Below are 27,339 nucleotides of genomic sequence, written 5' to 3'. Positions count from 1 at the left end.
TCTTGGAAGTTTAGAGCTTAAGTAAGGCGTACAATAACGATGTAAAGTAGTCATAAGTAATTAGGAAATATAATAGGATTCCATTCGAGTGTCTATACTATCACTCAACTTGTGTATAAAGAATTGTTTACCGGTATTTATTTTGTTACTGGTTCTTTTGTTTGGAATGCACATTACAAAAAACAGAGCTAAAGTGATAACAAAGCTAAAGCAATGTTTTTGAAAATTTAGTGTATGAGAGAAAATGGATAGAATAGCGAGACGAAAACATAATATTGAGATTTCTGTTGTGCTTAACGTATAACAAATAGTATTCACGGGTATCAGTGTTGTTTCCATATGAACTGTAAAAAATGCAGTAATATTCGCTGGAGTGTACCAACATCATGTCTATGGAACGTTTAATTGAGAGTACGAGAGCAGGGCAAAGATGTCCAAAACCTTTGGCTGATATTAAACAACCACATTGTGGTGGAAAGGAAATAAATGTGCTTGTGTTAGGGAAACGGTCGGTCGGAAAAACAGGTCAGTTTGATAGTGCTGCATCAATTTTTTAGCTCGACTATTCGAAGAATAGTCTAGCTATTCTACTCACCCTGGCGTCGGCGTCGGCGTCGGCGTCACACCTTGGTTAAGTTTTTGCATGCAAGTACATACAGCCATCAATTAAAGGCATATAGCTTTGAAACTTATTTTTTCTTTTTCTAGGTCAATTACCAAACTCTCTGGGTCAAGTCCCATAACTCTGACATGTATTTTGAGCAAATTATGCCCCCTTTTGGACTTAGAAAATTTTGGTTAAAGTTTTACATGCAAGTTACTATCTCCAAAACTAATGCAGATATTGATTTGAAACTTCACATGTGTCTTCCGGGTTATAAAACTAGTTGATAGCAGCAAGTCCCATAACTCTGACGTTCATTTTGGCCAAATTATGCCCCCTTTTGGACTTAGAAAATTCTGGTTAAAGTTTTGCGTGCAAGTACATACAGCTATTTCTAAAAGGCATATACATTTGAAACTTATTTTTTCTTTTTCTAGATCAATTACCAACCTCACTGGGTCAAGACTCATAACTCTGACATGTATTTTGAGCAAATTATTCCCCCTTTTAGACTTAGAAAATTTTGGTTAAAGTTTTACATGCAAGTGACTATCTCCAAAACTAATGCAGATATTGAATTGAAACTTCACATGTGTCTTCGGGGTTATAAAACTAGTTGATAGCAGCAAGTCCCATAACTCTGACCTTCATTTTGGCCAAATTATGCCCCCTTTTGGACTTAGAAAATTCTGGTTAAAGTTTTGCGTGCAAGTACATACAGCTATTACTAAAAGGCATATAGATTTGAAACTTATTTTTTCTTTTTCTAGATCAATTACCAACCTCACTGGGTCAAGTCCCATAACTCTGACATGTTTTTCGAGCAAATTATGCCCCCTTTTAGACTTAGGAAATTTTGGTTAAAGTTTTACATGCAAGTTATTATCTCCAAAACTAATGCAGATATTGATTTGAAACTTCACATGTGTCTTCCGGGTTATAAAACTAGTTGATAGCAGCAAGTCCCATAACTCTGACCTTCATTTTGGCCAAATTATGCCTCCTTTTGGACTTAGCAAATTCTGGTTAAAGTTTTGTGTGCAAGTACATACAGCTATTTCTAAAAGGCATATAGATTTAAAACTTATTTTTTCTTTTTCTAGATCAATTACTAACCTCACTGGATCAAGTCTCATAACTCTGGCATGTATTTTGGGCAAATTATGCCCCCATTTGGACTTAGAAAATTCTGGTTAAAGTTTTACATGCAAGTTTCTATCTCCAAAACTAATGCAGATATTGAATAGAAACTTCACATGTGCCTTCGAGGTTATAAAACTAGTTAAGAGCAGCAAGTCCCATAACTGATATGCATTTTGGTCAAATTATTCCCCCTTTTGAACTTAAAACTCTTTTGATGTTTAACCTTTTTGGGTAATATTTTCCTGCTTCTGGGACAATATTTCGAATAGTCGAGCTTGGCTGTCTTATGAACAGCTCTTGTTTATTTATGAAGTAATGTCCAGAATAAGAATTCAGCGCTGCTTATGTTAAACGGGTGAAAATAGGTAATAGAAAAATGTGATTAAATAAGATTTTTTTTTGAAAATCTAGAACATCTGTTTCATGATGAAATATGATAGAATTTAAAAGTTTTCTATATGTAACATCCTCTATGATAATGCATTAATGTTAGTTTTAAATTGTCGTATAATTAACCCGTAACAGAATAATTCTACTCAATTTATCGGTATAATACACGAGAGCAGACAAATATAAAGACTCTAAGAGATCAAATGCCAGGACGGTAAAACCAATTTTTGTTCCGTCTATTAACTTGTCTAATACATGTCTTACGAAGCCATACAGAGTTTACATACTTAAACAATAATATCAAAGTTTACATATTATGTTGTCCGTCATTTCACAGTAAACGCTATAAAAATTCTGATGGCTTTAATTCTTTTTGGAAGCTTAGAAATCAACTGACGGAATTAATAGCAGACTCGGTTTGGTTGAGTCTGTTCGTGTGAGGTAATGTTAAATGCAACATCCCCGCGTCCCCTTGCACCGGTTTAAGCTGAAATCTATTACAAAGATATTAAATGGATTCCATGATCCCAAAGAACCAGAAAATATAACAACACCTAGTCCAAGTATGGGGAATCATTTTACGGCCACCACACGGCTCTTAAAGGTCCACCACTAAGGCCCAACGAGTATTATATGAAAAACAGAGTTTGTAGCTGAGACTTCATATTTACTGAAAATATGACCCACTGCATCGGATCTGAACAAATAGTTATGGATATGTTCAAGAAAAAACAACAAATAAACAAAAGCCTTTCGCCTATTTCAAACAGAAATATGTTTTCCGACTGCTTACGAACCCGTCGCGCATCTTCGGATATTTTTGAAAGAATGCTCCGAAACGAGGCTATACTTTATAAACAGATGCAAAACATATTATATGCCCCAACGATAATGTGATGTTTACAAACATAGGATAGGGAATTAAAGATTTTTGTAACTGGTCAAATCTTTTGCCGTGTGGGTTCGAAACTCATTGCAGTTAATTTCAACTATAATCAAAGCCTTGAAATGTCGGATGATTGCGGGTTTTTTTGTAGATTTATTTTCTGTTTAAATGCCAGTCTATGAATATACATGAATGAGAAACAAATACAAATTTAATGTGCCTCATATCTCATGGGCTGAAAAACCTTATTATTGATAGATCTTATAGAATCTAAATGGTCAGTATGAGTGGATACAGGTTGAATAAGAACTGCTTGTTCATTGGTAATTCATCCGCATTGTTCATAAAATGGGACTATTTTGTGTAGCACATGAACATCCTTTGGATGTGATTCGGAATAAAATAAAGATGCTATATGATTGTCAGAAATACATTTGTAACTTTGGTAGCGGGATAAACCCGTAACCAAAAACTTCACGAAAATCATTCTTATGATACAGTAATATACAGCTATACTACAAGTTTTCAGGTGGACAATTTAGGCCCTTCCCGAATAAATTTGTTTTCACACCTTCATCTGCAAACGTATTCAGTCAATCTCTTTTCAGCATTGTTTTAAGAATATAGATGAATAACTATCTTACACTGTAGAAACAAGATATGATTGAAATTTAACTAAATACGCTGATTTATGTACATTTTGCTACATTAATTCGATAAAATTTTGGACATTAAACACATTGTCTTGGCCGAATATATGAATATTTGAATCTAAAATCTTGTATATCTCATATTTTTCTTGCAAATAATGTATAATTACCATCATAGGAACACAAAAGAATACAGTTATTTTGTGGCGCGTCTTTAAACGGATATTCGTTTGAATTAATTTCAAAATCACGTGATCCCGAAGAATTTCCGACCAACTACGGAAAAGCGACAAACACGAAAGTAGGACAAAATGACCACCCATGTCAGTATAAGAAAATACAAAAAAAATCATCCGTTTCTCTGCACATGTTTTGACTTCAATGGAATATTGCACGGCTAGCGTAATATTTAGTAGTATATTTCAAAATGTGTAGTCTTTTTTTCTGTATTATGGGATTTTATTTGTTTTTATTTGGCACCTAAAGATAAATACAAAGGCAATGTTCTCATATACATGCAAAGAATATGTTCCCATACAAATACAAAGGTAATGTTCCTACATAAGTATAAAGGTAATGTTCCCATATAAATACAAAGGTAATATTCCCATATAAACACAAAGTTAATGTTCCCATATAAATACAAAGGTAATGTTCCTACATAAGTATAAAGGTAATGTTCCCATATAAACATAAAGGTAATGTTCCCATATAAATACAACGGAAATGTTCCAATATAAATACAAAGGTAATATCCCTATATAAGTAGAATGGTAATGTTTCTGTTTTTGCCTTATGTGCCTTTTCGACAGAAAGAACTCAGTTGTTGTTATGCAAAATGGAAATGTAGTAATTGTTGGACAGTAACAGGTGTAATGTATATGTGTGAGCTGACTCGTTAAAATTGATGTACGATGTATTGCAGTTTCAGGGTAACATTTGCTGCAATCTTTGCAGAAAAAAGTAATTGCGAAAACATGATTAATAAAGGTAATTACTATCTTATATCAATCTTCAGATTATAAGCAAACAACAAAAAGTGCAGTATTCAGGTAGAAAGTGTCTGAAATAAAAGATAATACTTAGTACGACATTAATGAAGGTAATCTCGGCAAGAACTTAGCCAGGTGTACTCTTGAATTCATGGGAGTTACCTCAAAAAAATCTTACAATAGAAGAATTTGTGCAGGAAATGTCTTAATAAATTTGAACAAGTACAAATGCCTTGGGATATTCAAAAGAAATGAGAACATACGATACTAGTTCAAACATGTTTCTGTCAATCGTATTTTTAAGGTTAGTCTTTTTGATATGATGTGCAACAAAACGGGCTATTTAGTCATACTCAAAGTAACCGCGTTAACGTAACTGCATATCAAAAGAGAAAGAAACATACTTGAAAATATTGTTGTTTTCAGACCTGCCGAAACAGTGTTACTTTCATATTTTCCCGGCATCTTGGCCAAAAATAATGTTTTGAAATATATGATAGTATATATTGATTGTGATCTTGTTGAAAGGCACACTCATTAGGAATAGATTTTTGACGCCCGCGAAAATATACGAACAATATCAACAACATATAAATATATGAAATATACGAATATGCTAACATTTGTTCTGACTGAAAAAAACCCCCAAAAACAACAACAAACAACAACAATAACGTTTTATGTAAGAATGAACGGCAGAAAACAAAAATGTTTTACAGGCGGTAAGGGCAATTATGAATTTCTGCAAATGACTCGTTTTGGGTACAGGTTTGAACAGATGGATTTGTTATAGCATCAGATTTATTTGAATCCTTTGCAGAGCAATTGATGGCCAGTCTGTGGACTGTCCGCAGATAAAAACCCAAACAAATCCTCTTGTACATGTTTCACTAAACTTGCTGGTAGTCTGATAATTCATATTTCCTAGTCAGAGAGCTTTCATTATAGATTGCTACCTGTTGATTATCTGGCTGTATTATCACATTCGGCAGCAGGAGAAGTTAACCGTGTTAGAACTATGACAGGAAGTAATTTAAAATGAAATATAAGAAGAGTAAATGTAAGGAGCGTGACCAGTCAATGCTTCACTTACGAAATGTATGCAAGCAAATTGAAAGACATTTTCGTTCAAGTTTACATATGAAACACCTTTAAACAAAAACACAAAAATTCATCCATATTCTGATTTCAGGTTGAAATGTATAAAACACAAAATAATTGATAGATAGAGATAATCTTTAGAAATTGTGAACGGTGTTCGGGTATAGGTGTGAACAAGTATATTTAAAGAAAGTGCGCTAAAATATAAAACCAGAACATGACAAAAGGCCTAGAAATTGATTTCTTAGTCCTTTATATTTAGAAATGGAATTGAAAATTAATAACCTTTAAAAAAAAGATAGGAACAGCGGTAACAATAACCTTACCGACCAATTTTTGTACAAGTAATTATTTTTATATCTACATGTTTAATATTTTCAGCTTTTAAGATTACAACCATTTAATCCACACGATTACTTTCTAATTTTTATCTGTGAGTACGAATTTCAGTTTCTAATATTGGCTTATGTATCTTACCCTTAAGCGCCATAAAAACATTTATTATCATATATTTCTTGATAGGATGGATTAATGCAGCTCATAGTTTTTCGAGAGGGGTCGTGAGCATATTATTTCGCGTCCAAAATGCATTCGTGAGCGTTCTAATGTGGAAACCATTAAGTTCTAATAAACTGCCAAGGAATTATTGTAAAAGGCTTAGTATCTGGCATCTTTAAGTCATTAATTTTCTTAAAGATGTTTAATATAAGTATTCTGGTATTATAAAACTGTAGGAAAGGATGAATGTGTGCAGTAGTCTGTACTGGCACGTAGCAAGACCTTTTAAAAGTTGTGAGGCATTTCTCTCGTGGAGGGATGGGGGTCGAAGGTATGCAGTTCCGAAAAATGTAGTTCTATGAGAGACATTTTTGTAAGTTTTAACAGAATTTCTCTTATCATCACTTAATCGATTAATCATCTTAAAACATAAATTTGGAAATTCAGTGCTATGATCTTAGCTTTCATGCTCAAAAAGGACTATAACTTAACCGTTTTCTATTTGTATTGCATTATTCATTATTTTGTGAACAAAGACTTTAACATGCTAATATCTGTAATAATAAGATAATTTCATGTATGCTATTTGGATAAATTCAGCACTTAAGGGGGAATGGTACTTTGTCAAAATTTAAGATTTGCTAATAGTCGTATATACCAAAATAAACTTGAAGATATTTCAAATTTGTATCATCATCTTTTAGAGCGATAAACATGCGTATGACGTTACCATGACGTCGCAGACATGACCCGTTTTCGCGCTTTTTACGTCCGTTAATGGTAGCACTAAAATGGTATAAAACTCGATACTACAAACGTATTGTTGGCGTCAATGCATTAGATTATATATCAAACGACAGAATAAAGCAATTTCTTAGTGATCATTAACATGAAAAGGTATTTTCTATCTGAATTTTCGAAGGAGGTTCGAAAACAGACATTTGGTTGTTTAAGAAAATTCAGGAAAAAATCGCTTCTGATCCATTTTGCAAAAAAATGGCCCGTGGAATTTTTGTCAATTTTTTGTATGTAAAAATTCATTATGTTGTTAATGGCTGTGCCAAAATAGAAAAAAGTTCACCGAAGCGTTTTTCTAGTACAACCATTTGAATTAGAGCATTGTGACGCAATAAACAACGTCGCTTAAGACATGACGTAAGCACGTGAATATTTACATTATTAGCCTTATTTTTACACCAGTGGCTGCAAAGATGGTGCTCTCCATACATATGTGGAACTATGCTTTCTAGCGCCTGTATTAATTCAGCTTCTCCTTTTTCTTCAAGATTTATTGAAACTCACTTTGCACTGGAAAACAAGCTTGCAATGGAAATTATTTTCTATTATTAATTGTTCTTTAAAAAAATATTCAGGACAATTAAAATGTAGAGTAAAAATATGTTAAACTTTGTACATCAGTCCAGAATTGCTTGCCTCTTTATGCAACTGAGCACGAATATCGGGCTCCATAGCTTTTACAGAATTGCTCCATTTTTTGGCATCTGTGAAGTTGACCATATTTAATTGTTTTCGTGTAAACTTTGATAAGTTTTCACACAGTTATTGTTACTTTCAAACATTACATATGTTGCAACAATATTTGTTACTTATTTATAAACTTGAACCCATATAATAAAACAGTTATTGACTGTTAAGCCATCGTATATGATGTGATATTCAACGGAGGAGGACAATATTGACTTTTTCCAGTGAATACCGTAGCATATCCAATGGCTCAAGGGTCAATAATAATATAATTTTCAAAACGAAATTAACATAAATAATTGACAAAAAACTCAATAAATGTATTGCTTTTTTTCACTCTAACTTTTAGAAAATTATTAAAGTTATATAGCAGTCATAGATAATTATCACTCACACGGGTGTGTTAAATTTACATATATATTATTTTTGTATGTGTATTTATTTTATGTAATAAGTTGCTTTGAAACAACATAATATTTTGATGGCAAATTTATATTTATAGATAGATTTATTGATAATATTTCTTTAGTACTAATATTTACGAGATTATCCCATTTTTGTCTTTATGCAAAAATATAGCCAAGGGAGACAAACAGATACAGATTAAGTACGGCTGTTATATACATTCTTATTACAGAAACACAACCTAAAGTATAGATTTGTACCAGCATCGTGTTGACTTGTCAGGAAATTATCAATAGCGCGGTACGGTGACCTCGGAAAAGGGCGCATAACATGCGAGATTGTCGGCTTATATGGAAATTCCAAATGAATTCATATTATTGTTTGTTTTGATTGATAGAATCCTGTTTTACGGCCCTTTCAGTATTTCAGTTATGTCAGGCAGGTAGACAAGCTTACTGTCGCTCATTGGCTGTTTTTTTTTTATTAAAAATATAAGCATTCTTAATTTATTAAGACCTATTATAGAGCCATTCTATTCAAACTTATTCTTTCTAAAATACGTGTAAAATAAAAGCTCAGTACATAATCCAGGATCGAGAACGGATTTAGCATCTTTTTGAGTGATCGTTCTCTAGTGTATACTGCTAGTTTCTATTTAGACCAACATTGCAAACTTTAATATATTTTTATTGAATTTTAGGAAAGACAATATTGTGAAATAAGCGCGGCGGCATAGGGACGAACATTCATCATTCTATATGTCGTCATGTAAACGGAAGGGGCATGTCCGTGATGGCATGTTTAAAATTCATAATTTAGTCGTTTCTATTCAGTTTTTTTCCCCGTCCTGTACAACAAATAACAAATAACAGAAATATTTAAATGAAATGAGCCGCGCCTTGTGAAAACCAACATACGGTGGCTTTGCAGTCTGGTCAGGATCCATGCTGTTCGCTAACGGTTTCCTAAATTGCAATAGGCTTTAAAAGCGAACAACATAGATCCTGACAAGACTGCGCAACCTGGTCTGGATCAAAGCTAGTCGCAAAGCCACTATGTTGGTTTTTTCATGGCGCGGCTCAAATAACATATGTTAAAACAGGTAGAACGGTATCCATTTATGTAAATGTTTTGACGTGTAATCTTTGCAAACAGTACACGGCGGAATCTTAAAATTCATACGTAACATTCGAATTTTAAAATTCCGTTGTACTGCTTGCAAAAGAAAAATAGCGTATATATATAAACTGTCAACTTTTAAGACTGCCTACGTGGTCTGATTCACTGAGATATCTCACTGATGGAGGACTGTAAGTTCGAGCCCCGCTACCGAACATGGCTCTTTATGTGAGAACACTTGGTAGTTTGTGTCGGAGGTTAGGGGTTTAGTACTGGGCGTTCCCAGGAACAATGTTTAAGGAAACTACCCGCCATACTGTTGAAACGAGCGTAAAAACTTGATTCAGAAAATTAATCAACTTTTTAACAGCCTTATTACCGTTTTCTATAAATCTGCCTTTAATTGTATCATTAATACAATTTAAACGAAATTCACATTCGGATAGAACTGTGCGGAAATGTTTGTATTTTAATTATCCCATGCGTACCTAATGCAGCTGCAACGTTTATTAAATAGGGGTTCCGTAAAATGCCGTAGCATTTTAGATTTTACATCTAAATGTTTTTCAGTCATATAACGGCGGGCTGTTAACCTAACCAGTTTTCCTGGATTCTGTACCAGTACAAACCTGTTCTCCGCAAGTAACTGCCAACTTCCCCACATGAATCAGAGGTGGAGGACTAATGATATCAGACACAGTGTCGTTCATCAAATAGTCACGGAGAACATACGCCCCGTCCGAGGATCGAACTAGCGACCCCGAGATCCGTAGACCAACGCTCTTACTATTGAGCTAAGCGGGCGGGCTTCAGTAAAGTCTTTTTCCGCATATTTTGCAACCATTGTCAAATACATTACCAAAATATGCATAATCGACGATTCTGCTATTTTGCTTTTTCTTCCGTTTTATTATCACTCCCGACACTCCCTTTCTTCAAAAACTTAACTTTTAAACCTTTGAACAGTCCGTATTTATCGCGACTTATTTTAGAGAGCAGCTGAGTTTGAAAAAGGTGCATGAAGTGGCTATTGTAAATGAACATCAAGAACTTCTAGTAATTTAAAAGATACGCACTTTTCAATGAAAAATATTTTGGAATACTGCATGTTATGAAATGTGTAATTTTTTACGATTAGATTGAAATATTTAATTCATGTCTCATAACTGCTTGTTTATAGGTTTCCAGGTAGAATTATGACAAGCCATTTAAAAGAAACACATGCAACATTACATAACGATTACATGTCTTTTAACGACGCTGCAGTAGTCAAGTTCAAACGGTTTTACTACAAAAACGCTTCGGTGAACTTTTTTCTATTTTGGCATAGATATTAACAACATAATGAATCTTCACATACAAAAATTTGGCAAAAATTCCACGGGCCAATTTTTTGCAAAATGGATCAGAATCGATTTTCTTCCTGAATTTTCTTAAACAACCAAATGTCTGTTTTCGAACCTCCTTCGAAAATTCAGATAGAAAATTCCTGTTCATGTTAATGATCACTAAGAAATTGCTTTATTCTGTCGTTTGATATATAATCTAATGCATTGACGCCAACAATACGCTTGTAGTATCGAGTTTTATACTATTTTAATGCTACCATTAACGGACGTAAAAAGCGCGAAAACGGGTCATATTTGCGACGTCATAGTAACGTCATACGCATGTTTATTGCTCTAAAAGATGATGATATCAATTGGAAATATCTTCAAGTTTATTTTGGTATATAAGACAATCAGCAAATCTTAAATTTTGACAAAGTACCATTCCCCCTTAAACAGTCATATTCAGACAAGTAAATTAAATAAAGGCTTAGGGCGATAATAAAAAAGTAAGCAAGGTAATGTTATAGTTCTTGTAAAAAAGCAACTTATCTAAATGTCCTCTATGTTTCGTTTGCAGTTTAAATCAATCTGCTTCAACACTTAATGAGTTTATCTTCCGAAATTCATAATTCAATGAAGGATATGATTTGAACAGAAATCATGGAAGATTTATAATTCTTGTAACTGTAATTCTACTTAATGTCTTTTGTCAGTGTAAAATTTTAACACACACTATTTTATAACCTTAGAGTTATTATCCGGATATAAAAGTCAAATCAAATACAGAGATATTATTAAAAGTAGGATAGAATTAAGGCGCTTTCTATGAATGCCCTTTGCCGTTCTGCGAATTATCTTTATACATTGGTGAATTTCTATCCAATAGAAAATGTCCAGGAAATAGTTATTCTGCTTTTTATGATGGAGTTACTCGCCTCCAATTTTAGCGTTTTTGTTTCTCAAGTATACCATATTGCAACAAAAGTCTTATTTGCCAGCAGTATCACAAACAACAACTTATTAAACTATGGGATATTGTTCCATTGAAATGGCTTCAATTGCTATATGTTCTAAATGTAATTTCGTTCTTTCGTTACAGTTTACTAGAGTATTATTCCGAATATTCATAAGACATTTCAAACAGAACGGGATGATGGGTGAAACACATTGAAATCTGTGACCAAATAAATACTGCCAAATATCTGTAATTGATATTCAGTTCTAAACGTCATTTTATCAATTTTGTAAAAAACAACAACATTAATACTAGAATACGGGAGGAAACAAGTTTCGAACACAGAATGGGAAAATAATGTTTAGAACACTTCTAAGTATATTTTTGCATTACACTCCATCACTTTTGATTGTTTTATGATACCACTTTGTATTATGTAATGCTATCTACCGCGGAGTCAGTTTCCAGTATATGTTCACCCGGGAAATAATGGTTTTCTTTTAAAATAAGATTTGCCTGGTGATAGTGATACATCTCTTTTATAATTCATAAGTGAAGAATGAAATAATGACGGATCATTATTTTGCAGGTACTGGGAAATAAGTTAATAGCATTTACTTAAACAACACCTGGCATCAAAACCAATGATTTACACAGTAAATAACTAGTTCGTTTACATTTTATCACCAGAAATGCTTCTTGTTATTGGCTTTTGAGTTTGGCAATAAATACCACATGTGCAGTAAGGTAAAGAAATAAAAGCTAATTTAACAAATAAAGAAACTGTGATCTTAAGGTGAATTTGGAACATTCGCAAAAGTTAGGCAATCTCATTTACTACAAATTGTAGACAAAACATTTCTTTGCCAATTATCGCTGTTGAAATATAACGAAATATTGTATGATTAGATTTAAATTAAGCCGCCATCGGAAGAGTTGACTCATTTGTCTCGTCAAGTCCGTATCCTGTTCCGACATTTTATTTCTGTGCAGCATATGTTCATAAAATCACAAAATTGATCTGGGGCCGTATTCATAAAGCACCTTAAGTATAAGTATAAGAAATTGATTATTTACTTAAGTATTACTTAAGTAAGAAATTTATTTTACTTAGGTATATTTGTTATTCATAAAACAACTTAATAAGTAATTCTTGGCTTTTATTGTGAACGAAAACATTAAAAAAACAAGATTAATTTCAGACAGATACAACATGCACAATTATGTTTAAAGTGCTTTTATCTGAAAAACAACACTTTAATCGTACTCACGATGCTATTTTGTTTTCTGACTTAAGTCATTTCATACGTATCTTAAATTTAAGCTGTTTTATGAATAGGACTTATGTTTTTACTTAGACTTATGCTGAAATCACCACAAACTTAAATAAAATCTTCAACTTAAGTCAAAACTTATACTTAAGATGCTTTATGAATACGGCCCCTGATGTAGTAATATTTTAGTATTGCCTGGAAATCTTTATTTGATATTTGTCTTTTTAATTCAAACCGATTTTTGTATTCCTTAAGGTTTTTTGCGTGTATCAGTGCTATACACTGGGCACGTTAAAGAACCAGGCTGTCTATTCGCAACGAGCTGGGCTAAGTTAGCCGGACAAGCATGTATCTGATTTCTGATCTCTCTATCGTGGGGGCTTTGTCTCTCTGTCCCTCTGGTCAGATCGCTCTGTGTCTGTACTAGTAGAGGATGATTATGCGCCCTGTGTGGCTGCATTTAAAAGTAAATTGACATGAAAAGGGCGCTATATAAATCTGGTATAATAATAATAATAATAATTTACTCAGATCATTTAAACTTCCGACCGCATTCGTACCCATTGCTGTGACTTTTTTAATTTACAAAATGCACGTTCGCTTTCTTTGTACATGTATTATGAAAATTAAACGTATTTTTTGTTGTTATTAACTTCAGGTTCAAATCTGATAATGATCCCCAGAACAGTTTCCATGGCCTATTCAATTTTGCTCACAAGTAAAATGGTTTATCGCGGCCAGAAATTTGTACAAAACGGACAGAAGTTGCGAAATTGTCATCTGTGAAGGAAAGAAGCGTTTACCATAATGTCCAGTACTGGACAGGTATAGTGACATACGTTTAAGATATCATGCTTTCTGTTTATGCAGGTAAACTTGTGTTTGGTTAAATTTCAACAGAGCACAATTGTCTGAACAGTGTACAAACTCATTACTGTTTTTTTCAGGCAAGGGTGGAAAAAAAAGTGGTAGACAATGAAAGCAGTAACATTTTATTAAAAAAAAAAAAAAACAATGAGACAAACATTTCCAACATCTTTGGACGGTTCAAAAATCCCATGTTAAACATAGGGATAAAAGCCCGAAACGCGTGAAAATGTTCCGAATGTAAATCGGGTAAAGTGGGCGCTCTATGTATAGAATAGATTATGCGTTTTGATACTGTACCAGAGGGGTCGGTCAATTGTGGGTTATTGATTACACTGGGCGAGTCTACTTACTTATTACTTGAGATGAAAAAAAAAGTGTTTTTTAAATGTTGCTCTTAAACAAGGGTGGCGGTTGAACTACAAAAAGTACAACAACAGTTAATTCACAACAAATCGTACGGTTTTTTTTTATAATCAGTAGAAGCTAGTCGTTTTTTACGCTTATGAGACCTGTTTCACCCAAAAGTAAAGAATTCACAGGTCCATCATGAAATATTTTCCCAGCGCGCATTTTACTTCCCCTATTCCATATGATCGCGGCCGGGCCCGATCAATAAAACGCGTAGATATAAATTTGCATATGTAGCAGTCGAAACGCGCACCTTGCAACTGGGATAAACCCGAACAATCGAGTGATAATTCAAGACGCTGGATGCGTCCCCTAGCCGACAATTGCAATAACTATAGCACTGATGCTGAAAATAATGATAATTATCAGGGAAAACCCATGGTTAACACTTGTTAGGGGCCCCATTTAATGATCTTGTTCCTTTGATTTAAATACTTTTTAGCAAAGAAAAAAAAAAGGCAATATTCAGACCAACAGCGTTGTTAGGAGTTTTAGAAAAAGAGTTCCCAAAAGCATTGATAAAAAGAGTTTAGACAAACGCTTTGCCAGGTATATTCTTAAATTTTAACAGATGTACACAATAAAATTTCACAAGAATAACAGAACCTATGCAGGAAATGTCTTAATAAATTCAAACCTGTACACATGTTGTTGAACATTCAAACGTAATGAGAACATCTGATATAGTTCACACAACCGAATTTACTGGGTACCCCGAGTGATGTATAGGAGATCTGTTGGAGGATTTTCATTTAGAAAAAATTATTGTACTTTTCAATTTGATCGGACCGCAAACGAAAGAACTACAATATCTATATTTACATCTATAAACTCACTTCAGAAATTATTAAAACATTATTTTTTAGAACATGCTTGCATAGTGCAAAGGCAAATTGAGAAATTTATCGGGAATATTTTCTTACATTCTTATCAATTATACAATCCTCGCGTCATTTTCTCAAACAGAAATGAAAAAAAAATTTGTTAAAAAGTGTTTTGCAATCACATGTTTGACAAAAAATACTGTTTTATTACTTTACTGGGGTTTCTCTCATTAACCGAGAAAAGTAGACAAACAACAGTTGGCATTTCTTTGTGAAATGGATTGTTCAAAGAAAATTACCAATCTTTTTTCCCTTTATACTAGAGAGAGTTTTTCCGTCGGAATGATAGGCAAATGTTTGATTTTGATAGGGAACACTAATGTTGTCATAGTGCTCATGCTATAAACACTCGGAAAGGTGTTAAAGGCACCATGCTATAAACTTTTTGTTTGTGAGCCTCTAGAAATTTGTACGTAATTCTTCTACACAAATGATCTCCGATTTGCTTGTAAAACGACAGTAAACACAAATAGAAATAAAAAATATTTATATGATACAACAATTTGACCGCCCCCCCAAACCCCACCCCAAAAAAAAACCCGTGTAATTTACAGAAGAAAAACGGTATTCCAGTACTTAATTATACTGTCGGATGTCGTTGGTCATTGCAATCTTTGGTTTCCGCCCAATAACTTTAAATTTTAAGAGAGACCGATTGCAGTGAAACTTATGCATAAGTATTTTTGGTATGGGGAAACGGAGTTTGGGACTGCATGAAAGGTCACCAGGGTAAAGGGTTTTAAGGTCACTGTCACTGAAATAGAAAGGAAAACGGTTTTCGTTTAAAGACGCTCGCGGCAGTTTCGTGATTGTTTTCGCATAATAGATTTTGATGAAATGTTCTGTATTACAAGATCATAAAATGGTGTATTGAAAAAAAAATGAAATAAAAAATACTAGGTCACCAGCACTGTTTCAGTTTTATTTGTCCTCAGATTTGATGCTTTTTAAAACATTTTCAAAATTTCCATATTCCTACCAGTTTTTCAGTTAAGTACAATAACTATGTTAAATTTGAAATCTAAGTATTTTTACAACAGAAAACAATATTTCTAGTGGAAACATCCTTAGAGTAATCAAAAGAAACTGATTTTGTAAAACAAAAAAAAAAAAACAAAACAAAAAAAAAAAAAAAAAAAAACAAAAAAAAACCAACAAAAAAACAATACTTGTTAACCAGACCGATGGTTAGTTTTTCATATTTTTGTCAATCTTAAGTTGGTATTTCTGCTATTGTATCGAGTTTTACATAATAGAACTAAATCAAACTCTGAACATGTATTTGCTTTAGGCCTCCCTAATCTAAAACAAAAAGAAAATTTGTAGGTCACCATATAGATTGGCTTAAATTAAATTACAACGAGGGGGGGTGTGGCGGGTATTTATAGAACGAAGGTTGGTACGGAATACTTAATCATTTTTTTTTTTTTTCAAACAAGGGCGTATATTCACCCAAAAATCTTTTAATGATTCTGTTTTTATCCATAGCTCAAGACAAAGACAGTTAACAAGAGAATCAAATGATCCTAGGTCGCTATTTGAGGAACATCTTGAATAAACTCGCAAATGTGTGACTGAAGAAACTGTTTTTTTTCTGTATTTTTAAACGAAAGAAACAGAGAGGAATCATTCCGGCTGCTGCATCCTTAACCTTTAACATACTTAGACGTCAATGATTTGAACATGTGGAGCTAGAGATATATCAAATTATCAAACAGCAGATTTTTAATAAGCGGAGTTTTACTTGTTTCTGGAGTATTTTGATGTCATAGATGTAGGTTTCCGCCATTCTCCGAACAAATCCGATAGTTCCTGAATGTACGGTACGGGTACGATACGAGGATTAGGAACAACAAAATTGGCACGGTGTGGGGTAAATATCGACTCGTCCGAAAATACTACCACGACCCGTCTTTAATTATTCTTTAGCTTACATTGATGTGTTAAAATTTAAAATTTGACTTATAAATAGTTAATAGAAAAAACAAAGTTGGAGTTGTATATTGGTCAGTGGAGTCAGGTCTTAGGTCAGCAGAACTGAATTAATCTTCATATTAAGAATATTCACCGTGGCATAGGGGGCTAAAGCGTTGTTTTATTGTACCGACTGTAATATTGAACAGATGGGTCGAGGTTCAAATTCCGGCCTGGGTCTTACTTTTTGTAATTAAAAGGGGACCATTTTGATGTCTATAGGGACTTTTATTAAAGGGTTTCACGGTCATTTAACACAACTCACCAAAAAGATGTTTTGTGGTTTTATAATTTCTGTTGTTTGGTTACACCTCATAATTCGTCTCTATTAACTATTGTAATGTCTCATGAAAGTGTATTCGTAAAGAACTATTTGTCGTCTCGAAAAAAGGCTCGATGAGGTGCATTCGTCACGAACTATTGTATTGTCCCCCAAAAAAGTATCAATGATGGTGTAGTTGTCACGAACTATTGAATTGTCTCTAAGAAAGCCTAGATGAAGGTGCATTCGTCACGAACTATTGTATTGTCTCCAAGAAAGTATCGATGAAAGTGTAGTTGTCACGAACTATTGTATTGTCTCAAAGAAAAGCTCGATGAACGTGCATTCGTCACAAAATATTGTATTGTTCCAAGAAAGTATCTATGAAGGTGTAGTTGTCACGAACTTTTGTATTGTCTCTAAGAAAGGCTCGATGAAGGTGCATTCGTCACGAACTATTGTACTGTCTCCAAGAAAGTATCTATGAAGGTGTAGTTGTCACGAACTATTGTATTGTCTCTAAGAAAGGTCGATGAAGGTGCATTCGTCACGAACTAGTGTATTGTCTCCAAGAAAGTATCGATGAAGGTGTATTTGTCACGAACTTTAAATTGTCTTTTAAGAAAGCTCGATGAAGGTGCATTCGTTACGAAATATTATTGTCTCCAAGAAAGTATCTATGAAGGTGTAGTTGTCACGAACTATTGTATTGTCTTTAAGAAAGGCTCGATGAAGGTGCTTTCCCGTCACGAAATATTTTATTGTCCCCAAGAAATATCTATAAAGGTGTAGTTGTCACGAACTATTGTATTGTCTCTAAGAAAGGCCGATGAAGGTGCATTCGTCACGAACTATTGTACTGTTTTCCAAGAAAGTATCTATGAAGGTGTAGTTGTCACGAACTATTGTATTGTCTCTAAAAAAGGGCTCGATGAAGGTGCATTCGTCACAAACTATGTATTGTCACCAAGAAAGTATCGATGAAGGTGTAGTTGTCACAAACTATTGTATTGTCTCTAAAAAAGTATCGATAAAGTTTTATTCGTCTCAAGCTATTGTTGAGTCTCGATGAGGTTTGTATTCGTCACGAACTATTGTATCGTCTCCAAGAAAGACTCGATGAAGGTGTATTCGTTATGAAACTATTTGTCTTGTCTCCAAGAAAGGCTCGATGAATATCCTGCCGAGTCTTCATAAAATAGGTGTCGATACAAAAACTGTGTAGCCTTTTTTTACTAGATGCTATGGAGGATTCTACAAAATAGTTCCGAAACAAATTTTCTATGATCAACCTTAAGTTTACTGATTTGCTATATATTTTGCAATATCCAGACGCTAAGTGCCTATTAAAGCTCTTTCCTCTGTTATTAGGTGACAATAAACAATTTGCTAGGTTTACTCATTTTTTCAAAAGAAAACGCCTCATTTTAAGCTTTAACAGGTTTAAAATCTAATTTTGCTGTTACCGTAACAGTAGAATAATAACAAAAAAAATGACAAAGCTTTAAAATTAAATTACCGCTATATGCATAAAGTTTGTTTTATACAAGACAAAAAGTAGAAAACAATAATGTTAAAAGGCGTAAAGATAAATTTAATGATTTTTAGTGGCGGACTTTTCACGATACAGGTGAAGATAAGTTTGTTTTAGAGGTAATGAAATATTCTTGACTGTTCTTACGAAGATCTACAATAGATGTAGCTTGATAACATTCATAAAGATGTAAAGTGATATTCGTGATTAAATTTAAGAAAATATACATTGTTTTTTCCTGCGAAACGAATTGCTATGAAATTGCTAGTGAAATTGTCTCTAATTTATGAGATGTTTGAAAGTTTCATGCAAAAACAAGCCAATTTTGAAAACAAATATTATCTAGAGTTTACAGTCAGCTTTTGAAGAGAAAGGCTAAGTTCGCTACCTGGAAATGCATTATTTAAATGAACTTGTAATGTGCAAAACAGTTAAAGTTACATTTAAAACCTAGTGTAACACCCAAAAATTGATATTTAATATATCTATATGTTGTTTCAAGATATATTAGACACAAAGTCATATTTAAGAATATAAGCAAGTCATGGTGTCTATGTTAAACATAAAATCAATGTGCTTTTGTGTGTAAACCGTACTGTTTGTTAGGTTTGAAATAGTACCTAATAAATGTGTAAGTCAGCATAGTATGAATTAAACTACTACACAACTAAAAACCGAAAGTGTTATTAAAATGACTGTTATACAAGACATTTTAAATTTTTAAATGTATTCAAAAACACAGTTAATTTATACATTAATTAAGTCAATTTAAATTTCTCTTTGATAAGGATTTTTTTACATTTAAGTTAGTCCCTAATATAAGCTATTTTAGTGAAAGAAGCGCATCGGAAATCTTTTAGATCTTTTGAATTTTTTTTTTCAGTGTTCGGTGCATATCCTCCTTTCAAATATCATTATTATTATTACTAGGTCATTGAAATTGTACATTTCACAATATTAAGGGGTTAAAACTTAATTTTTTTGACGCGTTTACGGAATAAGTACCAACTGATTTTTAACATATTCACAAAAAAAAATGATGATCACTATCAGTAGCTCATTAATGCATTTAGCAGGTGTCAGACAGATGCACGAGTAAAATAAAAAGTAGGAAACATTTTTTGTGCTTGATGTGATCTGTAGTACAATGTCTACACTCGTGCTAGCTTCATTTAATTATCCTGTGTTAGAACAGGACTAATAGCTTTTTAAAATTTCTGAAAGTCTAGCTTTTTGCATAGATGTTTTGCTGAATGTGAATGATAATTTCTCTTTCTATAAACATGACGTCAATATTTCTGTTGTCTTAATGATTATGAGAGTAAGGTGCATTTCGCTCCCATTGCGCAGGAATTCAGATGTAATTGCAAATATTAGTTATTTTTGTTACTTCTTGTCGATATGTTCTGGTTACTTATACATTATAACACCGTTAATGTATACCCCCATTTGACGAACCTATCAGCAACGTATATTTTTATGCCGTAAAGTAATGATAAAAGTGGTAATATATATAAATTTAAAACACAAACTGAAACGAAAAGAGAAAACAAATCATTCAACACAGCAGACTGGTAAATTTATGTCCAATTGTTATAGAAAAAACCCAAATTAATAATTTGTATCATGCTTTCACTTTGCCAAATGACAAACATTATTTTCTAATGTTCTTTATTGTGAAAAAGTTAAAGTTTCTCGTTTTTTGATCGTCATGTGTCCGTCGTCCTTGTTCGTCAAAAAAATTTCTATTTTTAAATTTAAAAAACCCCTGAAACAATTCGTCAGAACAAACACCAAACGTAATCTGTAGCAACCAGTATGTGTAAAATCTTATTTTATTCGCTACAAATAACCCAAGGGGCGACACCTGCAGAAGAGTAAGTAAATTTTAGTTGCTGAGAGTGCAATTAATATACAGAAGCGTTCCAATTCTAGAGGCTTCCCTGGTTCTTTGATATTGTAAAGCAGCCATAGACGGCATTCTTTTCCCAGTGTTAATAATTTTTAGTTTGAGGAATGGGACTCAAACCACAACCCTTATTTCGTAGTCAGGTATACTACCACCGAATCAGCCCCATCCATTTCTTTTTTAATTCGGCATAAAACCTCTCTTGAATTTTTTTCAGATGGTTTCGCTTGACTACATTTAGAGGTCATCATTGCTAAGAAAAAACGAATAACCTCCAAAGACTCTTCTATTGAATCCTCCTTTGATTTTCACTAACCTTGGTATGCAGTTTTCTGACATAGCCTTCTCTCTAATTCAAATAGTTTTGCTGCACGACATGTAGAAAAATGCCACAGCTTACAATAGAATAAAACATTCCCGGACGCCTCTTCTCATAAACTACTAAATGGATCTTCACTAAGCCTAGCCTGTTTGCATTCAGCATAAATCTTTTGTAAAGTCCCGTTCAATCGTTTTCCCATTTTACTGTGTTAGGGATAACAGAACTAACTAAAACAAAAGAACAATTTTTAAAAAACTTCTTGTCATTTTAAAAACATGTGGATAATCACCAAACTTTGGGCAACTGTATCTTTGCACGAACGTTTTTCAGACTTGTTTCAATTGGTTCCATTTGACTAATAAAAGGGCGCCAAAGCTAAAAAAAATAAACTATCCTGTAAACGACTTCTTCTCATTAACTGCTAGATGGATTTTCACCAACCTTATATAACAACTTTGGATAGGCCTGACTTAAATTTATTTAAATGGTTATGCTTGACTGTATTTTAGAGGGCACAATCGAATAATTTTAAACATTATTGTAATAAGGAAAGCCTTTATACAACTTCTTATGATATATTCTATAGATATTTCCAAACCTAGCAAGAAGCATTATTACCTGACCTGATGAAATGGTTATATTTATTGCACTTTTAATATATGTATATTTTTCTGTACAGGATTTATCAAGATTTATGAAGTGGCAGTTTTATCAATCAGATAAAGAAAATGAAATAATTGTAGATACTTATATTGGTCTAAACAACGTTCTGAATTGTTATTTGACTTCATGCCAAATAAGCCTTCATTAATGGTATTTATTTTAAAATTAACAGAATGGGTATAAAATGACTTATAATGAAAATAAAATGAAATAATACATTATGAGATCTACAGTTTATGCTTTTTTTATTTTGGATGGAAACACGTGGAATACTGTTATATATATGTATAGTAGTAGATCTAGTTAATTCATCATACTTAAAAGTGGATAGACGTAATTGTCAAAATGTTTGAATCGAATAACGCTAAACTTGAATCTTTATCAATACAAGCGAAACAAGAAATGAAATCACAATCATGAATGAGAACTAATATAAATATAGGGCAGCTTTTTTATAACATTAAAGTGAACATGAAAAAAAAATTGTCATTCAAAAACAGTGAACACAAATTAACAGAAAAATGTGTTCAAAATAAAGAACAAATGATTGACTATATGATACATTAAAACATTTTTAGAAACAAATTAAAAAAGGCAAAATGATAAGAATTTTGCCGTTTACATTATGAAAAAATGTAAAATGACTGATTAAGCAAAAAAAAAAATAATGATTATGTATATTTGCTACGTTGACAAACATACAATATAATTATTATTAACCTTGCTGCTAAAGAATTTGTTATTGAAAATTAAACCATATCTAATGGTTCTTTCAGAGGAATAGTACTTTCAGTTGTGCCTGTCAGAAATCGTGGCAGTTCTTGGGTAGAGCTTTATCTATATTTGCAACAGAAAATAAAACATTAAAAGTGTTGGTTTGATTTTCCTTAGCTGAACGGAAGAGTGTTCATGAACATCAGCACAGATGAGCGAAATACGGCAACCATGGTCCTCTTTTTCTATAAAAGTTATACTTTTCAGATTTTATTTACTTCACGACAGCGGGTGTTAAGCGCTGTGTGGCGGCCGTACAAAGTCGCCCCGACTTCATCTTAGTGTTGTTATATTTTCTGGTCCTTCGGGACCTTTGATTTCAACTCATTAGATTTGGGGGGCGTGGGCAGTGTTGCATTTTCCATTACTGTGCACGAACAGACTCAGTCAAACCGAGTCTGCAATTTTCACTGTTTGCCTCGTTCTAGGTGCTTCCGAGGGATCTACTTTTCATATTTTATTTACATGATATGAAATATGTGATATTTCGACGCTCTGAAAACATTAAAATCAACACCAAATTTTGTGTTAGTTCAAATGTAATTCCGGTTTGGACGTGGTAGCAAACATATCTATTTGCATGCAAATTGTGCTGCATTTGAAATCGTTTAGTGCTTTAAACGCACTGCTGATAACTAAACACAAGACAAGACATTTAATTCAGGTAAATATACATTGAACAACAAATACATATCATATGGACTCAAAATATATGTAACAGCATCTATTATTTCAGTGAACAGATATCAATTATAATAAAATATGATGTTTCTTTCTGAAAACATTTCAAGCTGTTATTATTGACTATATTGCAATGCTATAGGCAATGATGTTTGGACAATACAACGTTCGCATCAAGCCACATTGCAAACGTACAGTTAAAATGTAATGTACGAATTTCATTTTCAGCAAGCACATAAAGTAAACATTCTTTTCAAACAAAAATGTATGTTAACAAAATTCATCTTGGAAGTGCAAATAACAAATAGCTTAATGGTTCACATATACATGAGTCATCGCTTAAATTGTTATTGATCAAGTACAGAAACATAACTTTGTTATCGAAGAAGATTTCACACGCTCTTTAATAGTTATCAGATGCAGTTTGTTTTATGATTTCAGCTTTGATTGTGAGATACTTAACCAAGCGATTTATAGGAGACTACAACTCGGAACTTGGTGAGTAACCACCTCTCTCTCTCTCTCTCTCTCTCTCTCTCTCTCGCTCTCTCTCTCTCTCTCATGTCTATTAACAATACTTTTAAAAATGTCGAAACAGAATATTAACAAAGACAGACGCATCCAAAATAGCAAAGAAATATCAGTTTTACATGTACTTATTCCTCTACGGAGTAATGTTTTATCCTTTCCATATTTCAGAAATACTATACAGTCATTGTACAGTTATAGATGGCAAACACGTGACGTTACACATCATAGACACACTTGGACAGGTAATTATTTTAAAGAAAGAATCGTTTGGAACAATGCCACTGCAAAGCAAAGCATATCAGCAATGTATATGCATAAACAAAACAACTACCATTGGGTATGCTTATGACCGGAGGTGTGCATTGATATGGAAAATATTTTGAAGAAGCAGTCTGATATTAAAATTGGGTTTGCAATAAACAAAATTTATGATTGAGTAAAGTGCATCAACATATATTGTCATACATGACATGAAACTGTTAAGATTACTTGGGCATGTTCCTAAGGCAAAAAAAAAAAAAATAAATAAATAAGAAATAAAATAAAATATGTGTGGTTCAGGGAATAGTTAGGAGGGTTAGGAGGGTAGGTAAGGACTTTTTTTAATCATTTCATTTTCATATGTGCTGCTTAACTTGCTTAACTAAAAGATTTTAGTCTGGCAATGCTGAGAACACAATTACTGAGTTTTTTGTTTAATAAATGTTATTCCTTTGATAATGCTCTCGTCTAAGTCAGCTTCGTGAAACTGCATATATAGGTTATTTATCAAACTTACATTCACACTTGTTTTGATAATGCTAGTTAGGCTTTTAGAATTGAATAAGAAATAAATAATGAATCAGATTGTCCTAAAACAGATTTTTAAAAACGATCAGAGATTTAAGCAAAAATATAATATTTAGCAGAGAAAGTCATCTAACACAAATAAAGTACTTTGCCGCGACTTGAATCAAAGTTACTTGAATACATAAAGTTGAATGTTTCAATGACTGTAAGTCTGGAAGAAGTTGAGTTACTCTTTTTCATCATTTTTCCCAGCAGTTTTAGATTTCGCTGCATACCAAAAGAGTTCAACAACATCACCATTCTTTACATTTGACGAGCAGTAATGCTTCCAGAATCAATACAATTATTTTTTATAGTTTTATCTGCTGACAGAAGTCACCAGGATATTCCATCGTGCTACATAAGGCGATAATCGCACACGTACTTTCGTCTTGCATTTTATTAACTCTAGATAAATAAAATTTTCTATACAAGAAGAATGTGTAAGAGTAAAGTATCCATATGAATATATAATGTTTTGTTTTCATTCGTATACATGATACTCTGAATGCATCTTGATTATTAAAATTGTATAAGCTGTTTCTCCTCTTAGTTACATTAAATAGTCTACATTTAATTTTCATTGAATAGAAACAGTGTTATTATATTTGCGGTCCTTTGGAATCACGAAGTCCATTTAGCGTATCCGTGTAATAGAATGTTAGAGGGACATTCAGTGACCTTTCACGAACCGAATCTGCCATTCTTTATGCTCATACACTATATATGATCTGACATTCATTCTGTCAAGTATGGTCCATAAACCGTCTGGCGCTGACAATGTCCATTTGTGCTGCCAATAGCCTTTTGTAATATACTATCCAAATCTACAAACACTTGCAAATTCACACACTTTTTAAAAAATTCTCGTTTTTTTCTGTTTTTTAAATATTAGATTGGCTAATTGTTGTTACTGCACTTAAACTGAAACCGTTTATATTCAATAGTTCGCACAATATGGAACATTATATCTGTATTTATATAAATTGTATCTCCTGTAGAAGGTTTCATATTTAAACAAGTAAATATGTTGTGACTTTGCACTTTAGTGGTACATGTATATGGAGACGAAGCAAAGAAACTGAAAACAAGTCTTAAACATAATTGAAATGCAGGTAGCAAACTCCTTTAACCCTGAGCTAAAAGTATTGTAGTGTTAAATGTTGGTTTGTTAATAGTCTGTTCTCAAATATTTAAGGTTAAGAAAGAAGACGTTAGTGAAGAACAAGTTAAATGGGCAGATTGTGTTGTAATCGTTTACGCTATTGTTGACAGAAACAGTTTTGACATAGCTCGAAGCATAGCGGAACATATTCAGATAATGCGAGAAGACAATCAAGTACCAATCGGCATCGTGGCTAATAAATCCGATCTCATTGACAGGAAGGAAGTGTCGGATACAGATCTTTCAAGAACATGTGCTGAATTCAACTTGTTATACTTTGAAACTTCGGCAAGTGAAGCGAGGGCAAGTGTTTTAGAGGTTTTTACAGTATTAGCACGCCAAGTAAGAATGATTATGAAAAAGCGGGAAAAGTTGACTCGATTTATGTCGAATCCTGCAGTTGCTGCTAAATTACAAATCCAGCAATCTCTTAGAAGTCTCGCGGAGAAAACCTGGCGATCTAGAACGTCTACATTATAGCCCGTGAAACTCATGTGATAAAGTGTTTTATTATTGATGTACATATCTAATAATGAGTGAATCAATGTTTCTTCTATAGATGAAATTTGTACATGATAAAATGTAATTTAATTAAAGTGTATATTTATGTAATAATCGTCTTTCATCATACAGTATTATTTTGTGATATATTTCAATCTTGCTTCTGAGGTTTTGATCACCGCTATCAAAATGTCCTCATAAATTTGTGGCATCGGGGTTTATTAAGTGTATGGTGGAGAACAACATGAACATTAAGGGAGCATTTTCAAAGAATATCATTACATAATGATTCGAGATAAAATCGTAAAGGAGTAAAGACTGAGCGTGAACATGGTATATTCCATGGGAACTCAGACACGATATTGTAAAGTAGTTACCCTGCTTAATAATTTTTTGTTTCAGAAAATATTGATGTACGAAAATTATCAGTATTTTACAAACATTCGTTTTCGTTTTTGCGAAGCATTTTCTCTAGGTGTCGGTTTCTGAGTCCTTTAATGTACCACACAGCGGTCCAAATGGTGCAGAAAGTGAATAAAAATAAACTAGTTAGTTCTCTTTACTACACATGAAGGTGTTAGCTCGACCGCTTAAATGTCCAAGCATCAGAACTATGAACCGTGGTGAATCACACAATAAATTACAAGAAGGCATCGTTTATTTTCAAAAATACTCATTGAGTTATTATAATAAATATTATGTTGAACGTTATTCATGCGGACAGTAATGACCTTGGCGTCATGCGGCAATTGGACGTCATAACTGACGTCATTATGTGCTCTAACCTATCCGCCACTCACCCGTTGTTTGTCCAGAATTCTAACATGGTTAGTTTTTAGTCATGTTTAATAAAGATGGCAGTCAATCATTGTATATTTTGACGCAAGCAACGGTTAAAGCATGAACTGGTGAGAGAACATTATGGTGTCCATTATGACGTTAATTGTGACGCCAAATATTCGCATGACTCCCTTTATAGACGTTTTAGCCACTGCTAGTGATGAGTGTGAGGATTGTGCATTTCACTTAAAACAACAACAACAAAAAAAAAAAACAGACAGTAGAATCTATGGTTAAAACGTAAATTGTTAGAGAACGCACACATCAGCCATCATACAGGACTCAGATCTATACACACACATTAAGTAATGATTGAAAATGCACCTTTCTTCATGAGTCATATTATGCTCACTCTCCCAA

At 33.1% G+C, this 27,339-nt stretch overlaps 1 protein-coding gene across 1 annotated transcript; it reads left to right on the top strand.

Moving 5' to 3' along the window:
* Nucleotides 1-26,316, top strand: LOC128547022 (ras-related and estrogen-regulated growth inhibitor-like). Its single transcript, XM_053518578.1, has 4 exons — nucleotides 1-525; nucleotides 23,556-23,612; nucleotides 23,814-23,887; nucleotides 25,672-26,316. The coding sequence occupies exons 1-4, from the start codon at nucleotides 387-389 to the stop codon at nucleotides 26,116-26,118; spliced, it is 717 nt and encodes a 238-aa protein (XP_053374553.1). The 5' UTR covers nucleotides 1-386; the 3' UTR covers nucleotides 26,119-26,316.
* The last annotated feature ends 1,023 nt before the right edge of the window (nucleotides 26,317-27,339 follow it).

This window comes from Mercenaria mercenaria, chromosome 11, assembly GCF_021730395.1.
Source record: "Mercenaria mercenaria strain notata chromosome 11, MADL_Memer_1, whole genome shotgun sequence".
In the NCBI taxonomy this organism is placed as follows: Eukaryota; Metazoa; Mollusca; class Bivalvia; order Venerida; family Veneridae; genus Mercenaria; species Mercenaria mercenaria.
The sequence above is the reverse complement of the archived record's forward strand: the minus strand, read 5'-3'. Positions and strand labels throughout refer to the sequence as shown.